The sequence below is a fragment of the Epinephelus fuscoguttatus genome, linkage group LG18, assembly GCF_011397635.1.
Source record: "Epinephelus fuscoguttatus linkage group LG18, E.fuscoguttatus.final_Chr_v1".
Lineage (NCBI taxonomy): Eukaryota > Metazoa > Chordata > Actinopteri > Perciformes > Serranidae > Epinephelus > Epinephelus fuscoguttatus.
The window spans coordinates 20,053,434-20,066,208 of record NC_064769.1 but is presented as its reverse complement, the minus strand read 5'-3'; the positions used below and the strand labels follow the sequence as shown (position 1 = coordinate 20,066,208).

Sequence of the window (12,775 nt, the reverse complement as noted above, 5' to 3'; positions counted from 1 at the left end):
GCTCCCACACACATCAGCTCCTCATCTTTCTGTCAGCCATGGTCACCATCTTTGCCTCATACTGTAGGTCTGTGTGGAAAAAATTTGTGGGAGCTTTTGGCTGGAGAATGATGTGCATGAAGATAGCTGCACAATTGTAGCCACAAAGCAAAAATATTTTAATAATTCACCAAGATTTCAACATGACAATCTTCTTCAGGGTATTTAGATACAGAACAGCTCAACACACATTAAATAGAGGACAGGACATGGGTGTGCTCTATCATGGGGAGGATTGTCCTCATTTATACTTACATATTGCAGGAGAAGCAAATAACCACTTGTTTATATGTAATTTAAAAGTCACATTAGAGCAATTTGATCAACAGGTTCAAATGTACAGTGTACCAAAAAATATATACATGCAAAAATTAGAAAGGCACAATATATTTCACGATATGTTAAGCTACATGATGTTTAACAAAAGCCTCCATATAAAACAGGAAAAAAGCTAAGTGTAATATGAATAATATTAGGAGAGACATTATTTTTAAAGGAAAAACCAAAAATCACTGGCTCCCACTGAGCACCTATACGGAGGAGGCCTAAAGGTGTTGACATAAATGTCTCAGCAGAGACAGTCAGTAGTAGTGGTATTTATGATTTTTTAAACAGACAAATATTAGACTATTTTGTATAGAAGAAACATGTCAGTGTAGAAAAAAATAATTTTCCATAAAGAAAATTAATGCTACTGACGAAAAAGAGGAGAAGTAGAAAAAGTTAAGGACAAAGACAGATTTATCTGTACTGAAGACGATGATCTCTATGCAAAGTCAAAATCAACATTAAGGCCATTAGGGACAAGGGTATTTCAGGAATAGATCCAAAAAGCCTCTCTATTTAACAACAAACTATCAAGGTTGCCTCCTCGTCTAGGACAAGTCACTTTCTCCGTGCCCAGCCTCAATGAAGTGTGCTGCAACAGGGTAGGTAGTATTTCTACATGTAATGTTCTGCAGTGCACACCTTGAGGGTGTGTGGTTGGAGAATGACAACACAATGCACGCAAAGATATAACAATTGATTTTCATTTGCTTTCCATTATCTACTATCTCATGTATTTCCCTCCTGATTTCTGAGCTTCAGGCAGCAGTGCCCCCCAGAAATTTTTCATGGGGGTAGCCAGATGGAGCCACTGACATTTGGGGTGGCACCAAAACCGAAAGCCATGATTGAATTTTAGGAATTCTATAATGCTGTTAAAATATATAGGCTAGGTGAAAGCTACTAAGGAATTGCGTACTGCTATGCTTTGGTTTCATGGTTTGTGATTAATGTTACTAATAACCTGATGTGCAGAGACTAATAAGATCCACAACAATCCTGTATAAATGTGTTATGTGTCTAGGTCTAAACATGTTAGCAGATTCATTGCCCTTAAATGAAAGACATATAGCTTTAATTTGAAGTAGTACACTGATTATAAGGAACAAAACATTTACTGGAAGCAAGCCCTCTCAAGTTTAGCGAGACTTCAAAATTGGCCAAGACAGTTTCTCCCTCACAAAATTGTAACCTAAATTTATAGCGTTATTTAGGCCAGTGGTTCCCAACTGGTCCAGCCGCGGGGTCCAGATTTCTCCTCAGTCATCAGTTCAGGGTTCACATAGTTTAATACGTTCAGCATCATACTCGCATTTGAACATGTCGTCAAGCTGTTTTACTGTCTCTGTTAGGTAGTTGTGCGGAGTCTGGCTGTCAGTCACTCGCTCTACAGCAGAAAACCGCACTTCAAAGTAAAATCTTTGTGCCAGAAATTCAGTGCGCTTAAAAATAAAGTATGTTATTTATAAACTTGACACATTTGCAAGTCACTTGCGTTCCACTGGGAAAGGATCCGTACCTACTTCTGGACAATGACCCACCAGCTGGGAACGTCTCTCTTATGGGGAGCCGTTTATGGGGTGCTGTTTGTAAAGTGGCTCACGCTGAAAATAACATCAACATTTTGCCACATTTAGCTTCAAACAATGTTTAAAAAAGTATTGTGAATTTTTTAATGTCACCTTTTACCACATTACAGCAATATTTGTTAACTTAGAAATATATTAAATAGTTAAATCTAAATATTAAATGTGGCACCTAAATGTTAAATGTTAAATTTAAATATTAAATCTAAATCTAAATGTTAAATCTAAATGCTAAGTCTAAATCTAAATATTAAATCTAAATACTAAATCTAAATGTTAAATATAAATATAAATGTTAAATCTAAATGCTAAATATAAATCTAAATGTTAAATCTAAATATTAAATATGAATCTAAATCTAAATGTGAAATCTAAATGCTAAATATAAATCTAAATGTTAAATCTAAATGCTAAATATAAATCTAAATGTTAAATTAAATATTAAATCTAAATGTTCTGGGTGAAACTAAATATTTAGCTAATATGCAAATTCACACTGCCGGTCACTGGAAGTACCAAAATAAAAGCTCGAGATGGTCAGACTGTGTTTATAGAATCAAATAACGAATTAAAACCAACTTATCGGGGGAAATGAACACTTGAACATACATTAGCGTGATAATAACTACCTAAAATAACAAGAAACGCGTTTGGAGAAATTTTATTTGATGTGTACTTTGAGTTATTAGTGCCCCTTCGGAGGGAATCACCTTGTTGTTTACAAATACTTCCGGGTAGAAAACCAGCGGAGTTTAGCTACATATATATATGAATATCTCACATTTTTCACGTCACTATATCGCCGTTTAGACTAATCTGGTGTTTGTCAAGTCTATAAACACAATGATTGAACAAACATTACTATCACGTTCTGAAATTAATAACATGGTTATTGTAGATTAGCGGGGCTAGCCGTTAGCTGTTAGCCCCGTTAGCGGTGTCTGTAATGACCCATTAACTCTAAACGGTCCGTTAAGAAAATATTTTTTCCAGCGGATGTCTTAGTTACAACATGATTGAGCTAACTGGAGTAGTTTCATGTCGTATCCGACAACGGGAGGCTTTTAACAGATGACGTCCTGATAGCTTTGCTGCTGCTGCAGCCACTGATGCTTTCTAGACATCGTGATTTCCCAAAACTGAACAAATACCTCACATCGCAACACAAAACTGTTTTGCTAGGTCAGTCATGTTGTAACTAAGATATCCGCTGGAAAAAAATATTTTTTTCACGGACCGTTTAAGAGTTAATGAGTCATTACAGACACTGCTAACGGGGCTAAGAGCTAACGGTTACGGCAACGGAGCTTGTTATTTTAGGTAGTTATTATCACTCTAATGTATGTTCAAGTGTTCATTTCCCCCGATAAGTTGGTTTTAATTCGTTATTTGATTCTATAAACGCAGTCTGACCATCTCGAGCTTTTATTTTGGTACTTCCGGTGACCGGCAGTGTGAATTTGCATATTAGCTAAATATTTAGTTTCACCCAGAACATTTAGATTTAACATTTAACATTTAGATTTATATTTAGCATTTAGATTTAACATTTAGATTTATATTCATATTTAGCATTTAGATTTAACATTTAGATTTAGATTTAGATTTAATATTTAGGTGCCACATTTAATATTTAGATTTAACTATTTAATATATTTCTAAGTTAACAAATATTGCTGTAAATGTGGTAAAAGGTGATGTTAAATAATTTTGTGAATTTTTTAATGTCACCTTTTACCACATTTACAGCAATATTTGTAACTTAGAAATATATTAAATAGTTAAATCTAAATATTAAATGTGGCACCTAAATGTTAAATATTAAATCTAAATATTAAATCTAAATCTAAATCTAAATGCTAAATATAAATATAAATGTTAAATCTAAATCTAAATCTAAATGTTAAATCTAAATGCTAAATATATATCTAAATGTTCTGGGTGAAACTAAATATTTAGCTAATATGCAAATTCACACTGCCGGTCACCGGAAGTACCAAAATAAAAGCTCGAGTTGGTCAGACTGTGTTTATAGAATCAAATAATGAATTAAAACCAACTTATCGGGGGAAATGAACACTTGAACATACATTAGAGTGATAATAACTACAAACAAGAAACATGTTTGGAGAAATTTTATTTGATGTGTACTTTGAGTTGTTAGTGTCCCTTCAGAGGGATTAACAACCTAAGCTAAGCTAACAACCGTTAGCTCTTAGCCCCGTTAGCAGTGTCTGTAATGACTCATTAACTCTTAAACGGTCCGTGAAAAAAATATATTTTTTTCCAGCGGATGTCTTAGATACAACATGATTGAGCTAGCAAAGCAGTTTTGTGTTGCGATGTGTGGTATTTATTCAGTTTTGGGAAATCACGATGTCTAGAAAGCATCAGTGGCTGCAGCAGCAAAGCTATCAGGACGTCATCTGTTAAAAGCCTCCCGTTGTCGGATACGACATGAAACTACTCCAGTTAGCTCAATCATGTTGTAACTAAGACATCCGCTGGAAAAAAATTTTTTTTTCACGGACCGTTTAGAGTTTAGAGTCATTACAGACATCTCTAACTGGGCTAACAGCTAACGGCTAGCCCCGCTAATCTACAATAACCATGTTATTAATTTCAGAACGTGATAGTAATGTTTGTTCGATCATTGTGTTTATAGACTTTACAAACATCAGATTAGTCTAAACGGTGATATAGTGACATGAAAAATGTGAGATATGCATGTATATATATATATGTAGCTAAACTCCGCTGGTTTTCTACCCGGAAGTATTTGTAAAGAACAAGGTGATTCCCCCCGAAGGGACACTAACAACTCAAAGTACACATCAAATAAAATTTCTCCAAACACGTTTCTTGTTATTTTAGGTAGTTATTATCACGCTAATGTATGTTCAATTGTCCATTTCCCCCGATAAGTTGGTTTTAATTCGTTATTTGATTCTATAAACACAGTCTGACCATCTCGAGCTTTTATTTTGGTACTTCCGGTGACCGGCAGTGTGAATTTGCATATTAGCTAAATATTTAGTTTCACCCAGAACATTTAGATTTAACAGTTAACATTTATATTTATATTTAGCATTTAGATTTAACATTTAGATTTATATTTATATTTAATATTTAGATTTAACATTTATATTTATATTTAGCATTTAGATTTAACGTTTATATTTAGATTTAGATTTAGCATTTAGATTTAATATTTAGATTTAATATTTAGATGTAACATTTAACATTTAGGTGCCACATTTAATATTTAGATTTAGATTTAGCATTTAGATTTAACATTTAGATTTAGATTTAATATTGAGATTTAACATTTAACATTTAGGTGCCACATTTAATATTAAGATTTAACTATTTAATATATTTCTAAGTTAACAAATATTGCTGTAAATGTGGTAAAAGGTGATGTTAAAAACACTTTTTTAAACATTGTTTGAAGCTGAATGTGGCAAAATGTTGATGTTATTTTCAGCGTGAGACACTTTACAAACGGCACCCCATACTCTCTTTCCAGAGACGCTAGTTACTAACTGATGCCTTAGGTTGTCTAGTTACCCAAGAGATCACCACCTTTGGGACGACTGTGACTGCATAATAATTTATTTTTGTGTAATTTTCAGTTTGGACACCAGATGTCAGTAGTGTCCACAACATAAGTTAACTGCTGATCATCTTGCTGTCTCAGACTTTTCAAAGATACAAGTTCTACCTTTAACAAGAGACTCATATCGTCTGTATACACTCCACACACACTACATGTTTGTATTTGTGTAAATTTTGTTCTCTCCTACTGTCACACAGACATGTTTTTCCAAATTTCATATTTTCCCTCACCTGACCTTTGATAATGTCCCAGTGTGTAATCACAGGGCGTCTGTACCTATTGACTGTACAGCAGCACGGTGTGATTAGCTTCATGTAACACCCTGTAATGTGTAAACTACTCACGTGCTGATATGTGTCAGGGCTCTTTCTCTTTGTAGCAGTCAACTAGCTTAACTGGACAGCTGTTCCAGCCCTCAGGGACCAAGCTGTAAATATCTATAACTGGATGAGGGGAAAAAGACACTCACAGCATGCCTGCAGTATTTGTATTTGTCCATGGTGGAGCTCTCTGCCTGCAGGATGCTCTCCTCTCTCTGTGTAAATCTTCTAATGATCTTGTTTACCCTTCAAGAACAATGATTACTTACTGGGCAGACAGTGTTACCATAAAAAGAAGCAGGAATCTGTTACTGCTCAGACTTTCTGTTGCTGTCTCTTTCTGTCTCACTCTGTCTCACACTCACACATGCCTGGACGCACACACTCAGAGTCACAGCGAATGGATTTACATTTTTCTGCAGTTACTCTACAACAGATTATGAGTTTAGTGAAGCAGGACTCTCTTGCACTCACTGGCCAGACTCCACTAAACAAACATGCTAAGGATAGAATATCAACGGCCCGCCTCGGTTTCCTGACTAAGATGTGACGTCAGTCTGCAGGGAAAAGCGGGGCCCATTGAGATCCCCTCACTATCTGCTGAGGATGTGAGAGGCTGTGGCTGCTTCTGCACCACCCACTTCATTTCCCCACAATCAACAGGAAGACTGGAGGCCAACGAGAGCAGCCACACTCTGCAGGAGAGGAAGGACGTAGAGGTCCAGCTGTACAGTCAGAACAAAGGAAAACAATCAAGGCAAAGGAATGAGCAAGAATCAGAAAGAAGTGAAGAAAATCCAGACGGTGTATCTGCAGAACTTGGAGAAACTAAACCAGGGGATAAAGCCAGACAAGAAAAGTTGGAAACCAAAGGAGGGAGACTTTGGTGCAGCGATGGAAAAGCTGCGACAGCCGCCCATAGCTGGAAAAGTAACCAAAAGCTCAGCACATACACACAGAATCAGCAGAGATCTCACCTGCTCCATCTGCCTGGATCTCTTCAAGCAACCGGTGTCTTTGCCCTGCGATCACACCTTCTGCCAGGCGTGCATTGAGGGTTACTGGACCGGCCCCAGGGGCCCCAGTCAAGGTGGCACAGGCTCCTGCCCCCAGTGCAGGAAGGTGTACCCCGGGCAAAGCTACAGGCCAAACCGCATCGTCGCCAACATAGTGGAGAGCTACTGTCAGGGTCTGGAGGAGAGCGGGACTGGACCCCGGCTGGCAGATGTTGCGGTGACAGAGAGGGCTCCTGCTCCGGTCCCACACTGCAGCAGACACAGAGAGGAGCTGAAGCTTTACTGTGAAGAGGACCAGGAGCTGGTGTGTCTGGTGTGTGGTTTGTCCCAGGAGCACAGGAATCATACCATGGTGTGTGTTCAGGAGGCTGAACAGAAGTACAGGGTGAGTAAAAAAAAGCTCAGCAGAACATCAAGATCTCACAATTTATCCGGTCATAAAGTCTGACTGTTTGTTTTCCTCTGTTGTACACATTAAGATGCATCTCAGGGATCATGCATATGTTACTCTGTGCATAGTACAGTATATATGCTCATTGTATTGGTGGAAACTAACTTTGACTATGTTATAAATAACATCGCAGCAGGTGGTGGAGTATGGAGTATGGAGTTTTTAACCTGCATCTATCGATTGTTTTGGCTCCAAAACACCTCAAAAAAACTAGTTGTGTTATTGCACTTGAAGTAAGAAGCAGGTCAGCATGCAGTGATGTTGTGTCTCCATCCCGCCAGGCGTCTCTGAACAGCTCCATGGATTCCCTTAAAGCTGAGCTCAACACAGCGCTGCAGTATGACAGGGAAGCCGAGGAAGAGGTTAAAAAGCTCAAGGTGAGAGGAAACGCACGCACATATCATAACGCACACACTGCAATCACTACTTGACTATGACTGTTCGGTTTGACCTATTTAGTGTCTTAAAATCAGATTTTACCTGAAACACAAGACACTACAAAAGAGCAAAACATGGCATGGGTGTAGATTTTGGGGGGACCACAGGGGACACGTCCCGCTCAGTGCTTAGAACATGTGCTCCGCCACCATAATAAAGACATTAAAGTAGAAGAGGGCTTTATTTTGATGAAATTGAAGACATTTTCACCTTAAATTGATGTAGAAAAGGCACAAAATTGCGTGGGAAAATCCCCAGAATGCAGGAAATTAATTGTTTGATGCCAAAAAGTTCCTGAGGGGGACCCCCACACCCCGTTTCATTATTTGCCCCCTAATGCTGAAACAAAAACCTCCACCCTTTTACTGTAAGTGGTTACTCCCAGTGATCCCATCGTCTTCCATCCACTCAGGAGCACACCGCTGACCTGAAGCAGCGCATTGAGGCCCAGTTCAGCGACCTGCATCAGTTCCTGTACCAGGAGGAGAAGCTCCTGCAGGTGAAGCTGAAGACGGAAGAGCGCAGGGAGCTGATCCGACTGGACGAGCACAAGGCCCTGCTGTGCGTGGAGATCTCTCGTCTGCAGAGAGCCCTCCACGAGATAGAGGACAAGCTGAAAGAGCAGGACGCCTTCACTCTGCTGCGGGTAGGTTCAACGTCATACATGATGAATAGAGTCCATCTGGAAATTATTAAAAGCATGATGAGTCAGCTCTGGGGACGATTAAGGCGAGAAATGCTGATGTCTGTATTTTAAACTTATTTGTTTCCGGAGCTATTTATATCCCAAAGGAGGCAAACTAAGTAGGGAGGTACAATTTGGAGTGAAAGTTAGTTTTATACATTATTCCTGTCTGTGCCAAAATGTTAAACAGGCTCCAACTTCAGCATTCAGGAATTAACTGAGCAAGGGTGTGACCATTTTCCTGCTTAAGTTTGCACTCTATTCTTAAAGGTCCTCAGCATGTTGATCATGTCAGTGTGCATTTATTTGAAGTAATGTTTTAAATAATAGTTAAAAAAGTTAACAGTGCTGCTTCTTTTCTAATAACAAAAGACTTAAGCAGTGAGTGCAGACAGGATGTAGGCCAGTGATGTCACTCGTTGATCTGGAGGATAAGGAGTTTAGCTCAGGCACGGGGCCATACTCTGGGCCACGGCTGCGGGACTTTCCCCGGGCCACAGGGAGATCCCACAGGGTGGGATAGCGTGAGCTCAGACATTGATGTAATGTGGAAAAAAGCGTTCTCTTTCAGATACAACAAAACTAATCACCACTCTCTGTCTCTCTTATCCTGTGTTTATTCCCATCTCTCATTTCAGAGCATCAAAGTCCTGCTCCAGAGGTGAGTGTGGGAAACACTTCAGCTGTTTTGTCCTGGATTGGTTTTGTTTTGATTCTCTTTCTTCACTGTTCTGACTTTGCTTTGGTTGGCAGGCCTTCGCTGAAGTTTGAGAAACCTGCGTTTACACCGCCCAGTCTGTGTGAAGGTCGGTTTGCGGGGCCCCTGCAGTACAGAGTGTGGAAATCCATGAAGGGAAGCATTTACCCAGGTACTATAAAGAAACAGTGTGTGAGATTTAGGGGGATTTAGTGGCATCTAGTGGTGAGGATCCTAGATTGAAACCAGCTGAAACCTCTCCTGGGTAGAATTCCTTCAGCGTTCATCATGTGGGAAGATTGTAATGGGCGCCAAAATATACAGAGTTCTCTTCTCCAAAACAAACGGACCTGGGATCTCATTTATAAAACAATGCGCAGGATCCATGCTAAAAATGTACGGATAAAAGCCAAAAATGCTGTACACCAAAAATATTCAACAGTTTCCATAATCAGGCTTCCACCTCACCATCCCATCTCCAAAATGTTCGTAAGCATGGGGATCTCCGTAGACGAAGACCTACACCCTATGTAGATATAAACAACTCAGTCTAAGGTCACAAAAGCACAAAGATTCTTATTTTCAGGTGACTATACACTAAAGAAAACACACTTATTACATTATTTTTCTGCCAATATATCCCCCTAAATCCCACATGCAAGACCTTTAAGTGAGACTTTAAAATTTAAAACTACAAGCACTGAATTATACAGAAACCAACACCAAATCCTTCATTGTTTTGTACTTTTCCTGCTTTCAGTTCCAGCAGCCATCACCTTCAACTCCAGCACGGCCAACCCTTGGCTCAGCCTGACCTCCTCCCTCACCTGTGTCCGCTACCAGACCTTTAACCACACCGTGCAGGACAACCCCTACAGATTCAATGCTGCTCTGTCACTGCTCGGAAGCCAGGGCTTCACCCACGGGCGCCACTACTGGGAGATTGAAGTCTACAGCAGCACAGTCTGGACTGTAGGGGTGGCCCGAGAGTCGGTGCCCAGAAAAGGGGTCATCAAAGCCCTCCCTGCCAACGGCTTCTGGACTCTCTCCCTCTCTTATGGGATACAGTACATGGCCGGCACTTCACCCCCGACCGTTCTGTCCCTGGAGGAGCCACTGGCCAGGATCGGAGTGTACCTGGACTACAAGAGGGGCCTGGTGTCCTTTTACAATGCAGAGTGCATGACACACCTCTACACCTTCAGGGAGACCTTCACTGAGACCCTGTACCCTTACTTCAACCTGGGCTTTCTGGATAAGGTGCATGAAAATGAGCCTCTCAAAGTTTTCTTACCAAAGATTTAAATAAACTGTGACAAAAATACAACTGAAAGGGGGATACAGGGGTACAAAGTTACCAAACAAACATGGAAAAGTTTACTTTCTATTGTAAAGAATTAGAGTAATAGATTAATGACAGATATTAGAATATCTGTCCAGTAGAAACAGATGTATCTTAAAGGTGCCCTGTGGACACATGTGCACATTGCAGCATATACAGTATTAGCTTTTTACTGCCACCTGTTGATCAGGTGTGACAGCAGTGTGACATCATTCATACGGCTTTGTGTGCACCACATAAACAAAGACGTTGCTCAGTTTGTAGACTGGATCTACTGCCACACATTTCATGTCAGAGAAGCTGTGCTTCAATGAAGAATGTGAAACTGTGGTTACCTGACTGTAGTGAGTTAAATGTGCTTTCATGTTTTTTTGTTTTTAATGATTCAGTAATATTTTTTGTGCATGTTACACTAATACACTTAATGAAACATGTTTATCACTCTATCCTGTGATTTTATTGACATGTTGAAAAGTTGTATATTATGTTTTAGTTGATTTTGTGGTGTCAAATCTGCCTTTGGTGCAGTTGGGGACTGTGGGAAATGTTAAGCTGTTTTTATTGAAACTAGTAGCAGAACATTTTTATGTCAACAAATTATTTTAATTTTGGATATCTACTTTGTACTTCTTGTGCTTGATGCCGTGACTGTACCACCTGTTCACCCTTGCTGATCCAAGGGCTGATGCATGTTAAGTGGCACCTAGTGTCACACTGAATTATATCAATAAAAGTCTTTCTTGTAACTTCCTATTCCTAGTTCCTATTCTGACATAAAAATGAAGAGAACATCATTGAATTTGACTACATACTGTAGACGTCGAAGAAGTGTGTAATTGTTCACGAGTTGTCCCCAAGAGGTCAGTTAATCACACCTGAGGCAGGAAGAACCACACAAGCACCTCTGCCTGGAACAATCACCTCACCGTATAGAGAGGCTGTATACGCTGCCTTCCTCCCTTTGTTCTCTCTTTGAACCCAGTCACTTTGTGTGTGTCCTGTAAGTGAATTTCCTCATTTAATACCAGGCTAAAAAGTTTCACTGCGCTCTCTGGTTTAAAGTTTAAAGTTGCTCCTCTGTCCACACCCTGTAAGATGTGTGTTCTGTTGTACCTGTAACCACACCGATGATGTCACAGTGTACTGACACCATCCAGAGTACACTTCTACATCAGTGGGGCAAGTTAAGAAATAAAATCACTTGTTGTGAGCAAATTCAGCTGGTGTTAAAGCTAGGGTAGGCAGTGTTTTTTTTTTTTGGAAAAGGCAAAAAATACAAATGGCAGAATGTGACACCCTCCTCCTGCAGCTCTCCCCTCTCTGTCCTAAGCCCCTCCCACCAGATGAGAGGGGCGTCTGCACGCTCTTCATACAGTGAAATGTTTCCAACGCACTGATTTATTTAATCTCATTTCACTGTAGAGCTGCACACAGTGCATTTGCTCAGCCCCTCCTTGCTCCAATCCCTGGCTTTCTGTTTATTAGACCACAAATTAGACAATAATTAGCTATCTAGCCACCCTGCTGTCTGTCCGCCTTGCTCGCTGCTGCTGTAGGACTTCATTCCTGGAAGCAGCATGGGCAGCAACTCTGAAAACAAACCTTCCGGCATAGGTTGTAGCAACTCAAATTCATTGGAGCCTATCCCAGCCGACAGTGGGCGAGAGGCAGGGTACACCCTGGACAGGTCACCAGACTATCACAGGGCTGACACATAGAGACAGACAACCATTCACACTCATATTTACATCTATGGGCAATTTAGAGTCACCAATTAACCTGCATGTCTTTGGACTGTGGGAGGAAGCTGGAATACCCGGAGAAAACCCACGCTGACACAGGGAGAACATGCAAACGTTGCACAGAGGGGTTCCCCCACCCCAGGTTTGAACTAGAAACCCTCTTGCTATGATGTGACAATGCTAACCACTACACCAATAAGGCTAAACTATTAGCAAAATTTCCTCTCCATCTCTGAAACACTTCACTGTATTTTTGGTAAGTCCATCCTCCTTTTTGGGTTGCTTTGAAGTGTAGGCAGTTGTTGCCAATGCTGGAATAGCAACTTTTTCCTGCAGGACTTTCCACCATTCAATCGGGCTTTCCCTGAAAGGATGTGCACATGCATCTGCATTTCTAGAACAGCCAATCAAAACACCCTTACTCTGAAATGACTTGTGATTGGCCAAAGTCTCCCCTCATGGGCTAGATTGTCTAAAGCCTGAAGACAGAGCAGAAGTGGAGGAGGAGGAGGT

The 12,775-nt window shown here is 40.2% G+C and overlaps 1 protein-coding gene across 1 annotated transcript; it reads left to right on the top strand.

Annotated features, from left to right (window-relative positions):
* Positions 1–6,100: 6,100 nt before the first annotated feature.
* On the top strand, positions 6,101–11,889 carry trim69 (tripartite motif containing 69). Its single transcript, XM_049604624.1, has 6 exons — positions 6,101–7,292; positions 7,640–7,735; positions 8,209–8,442; positions 9,120–9,142; positions 9,235–9,350; positions 9,939–11,889. The coding sequence occupies exons 1-6, from the start codon at positions 6,657–6,659 to the stop codon at positions 10,481–10,483; spliced, it is 1,650 nt and encodes a 549-aa protein (XP_049460581.1). The 5' UTR covers positions 6,101–6,656; the 3' UTR covers positions 10,484–11,889.
* The last annotated feature ends 886 nt before the right edge of the window (positions 11,890–12,775 follow it).

Excerpts from the sequence above, each read along its gene's own strand:
- trim69 (XM_049604624.1), top strand. The coding sequence starts at position 6,657 with ATGAGCAAGAATCAGAAAGAAGTGAAGAAAATCCAGACGGTGTATCTG. Across the intron at positions 7,736-8,208 it reads AAGAGGTTAAAAAGCTCAAG|GAGCACACCGCTGACCTGAA; the intron begins GTGAGAGGAAAC and ends CCATCCACTCAG. Across the intron at positions 9,143-9,234 it reads ATCAAAGTCCTGCTCCAGAG|GCCTTCGCTGAAGTTTGAGA; the intron begins GTGAGTGTGGGA and ends TTTGGTTGGCAG.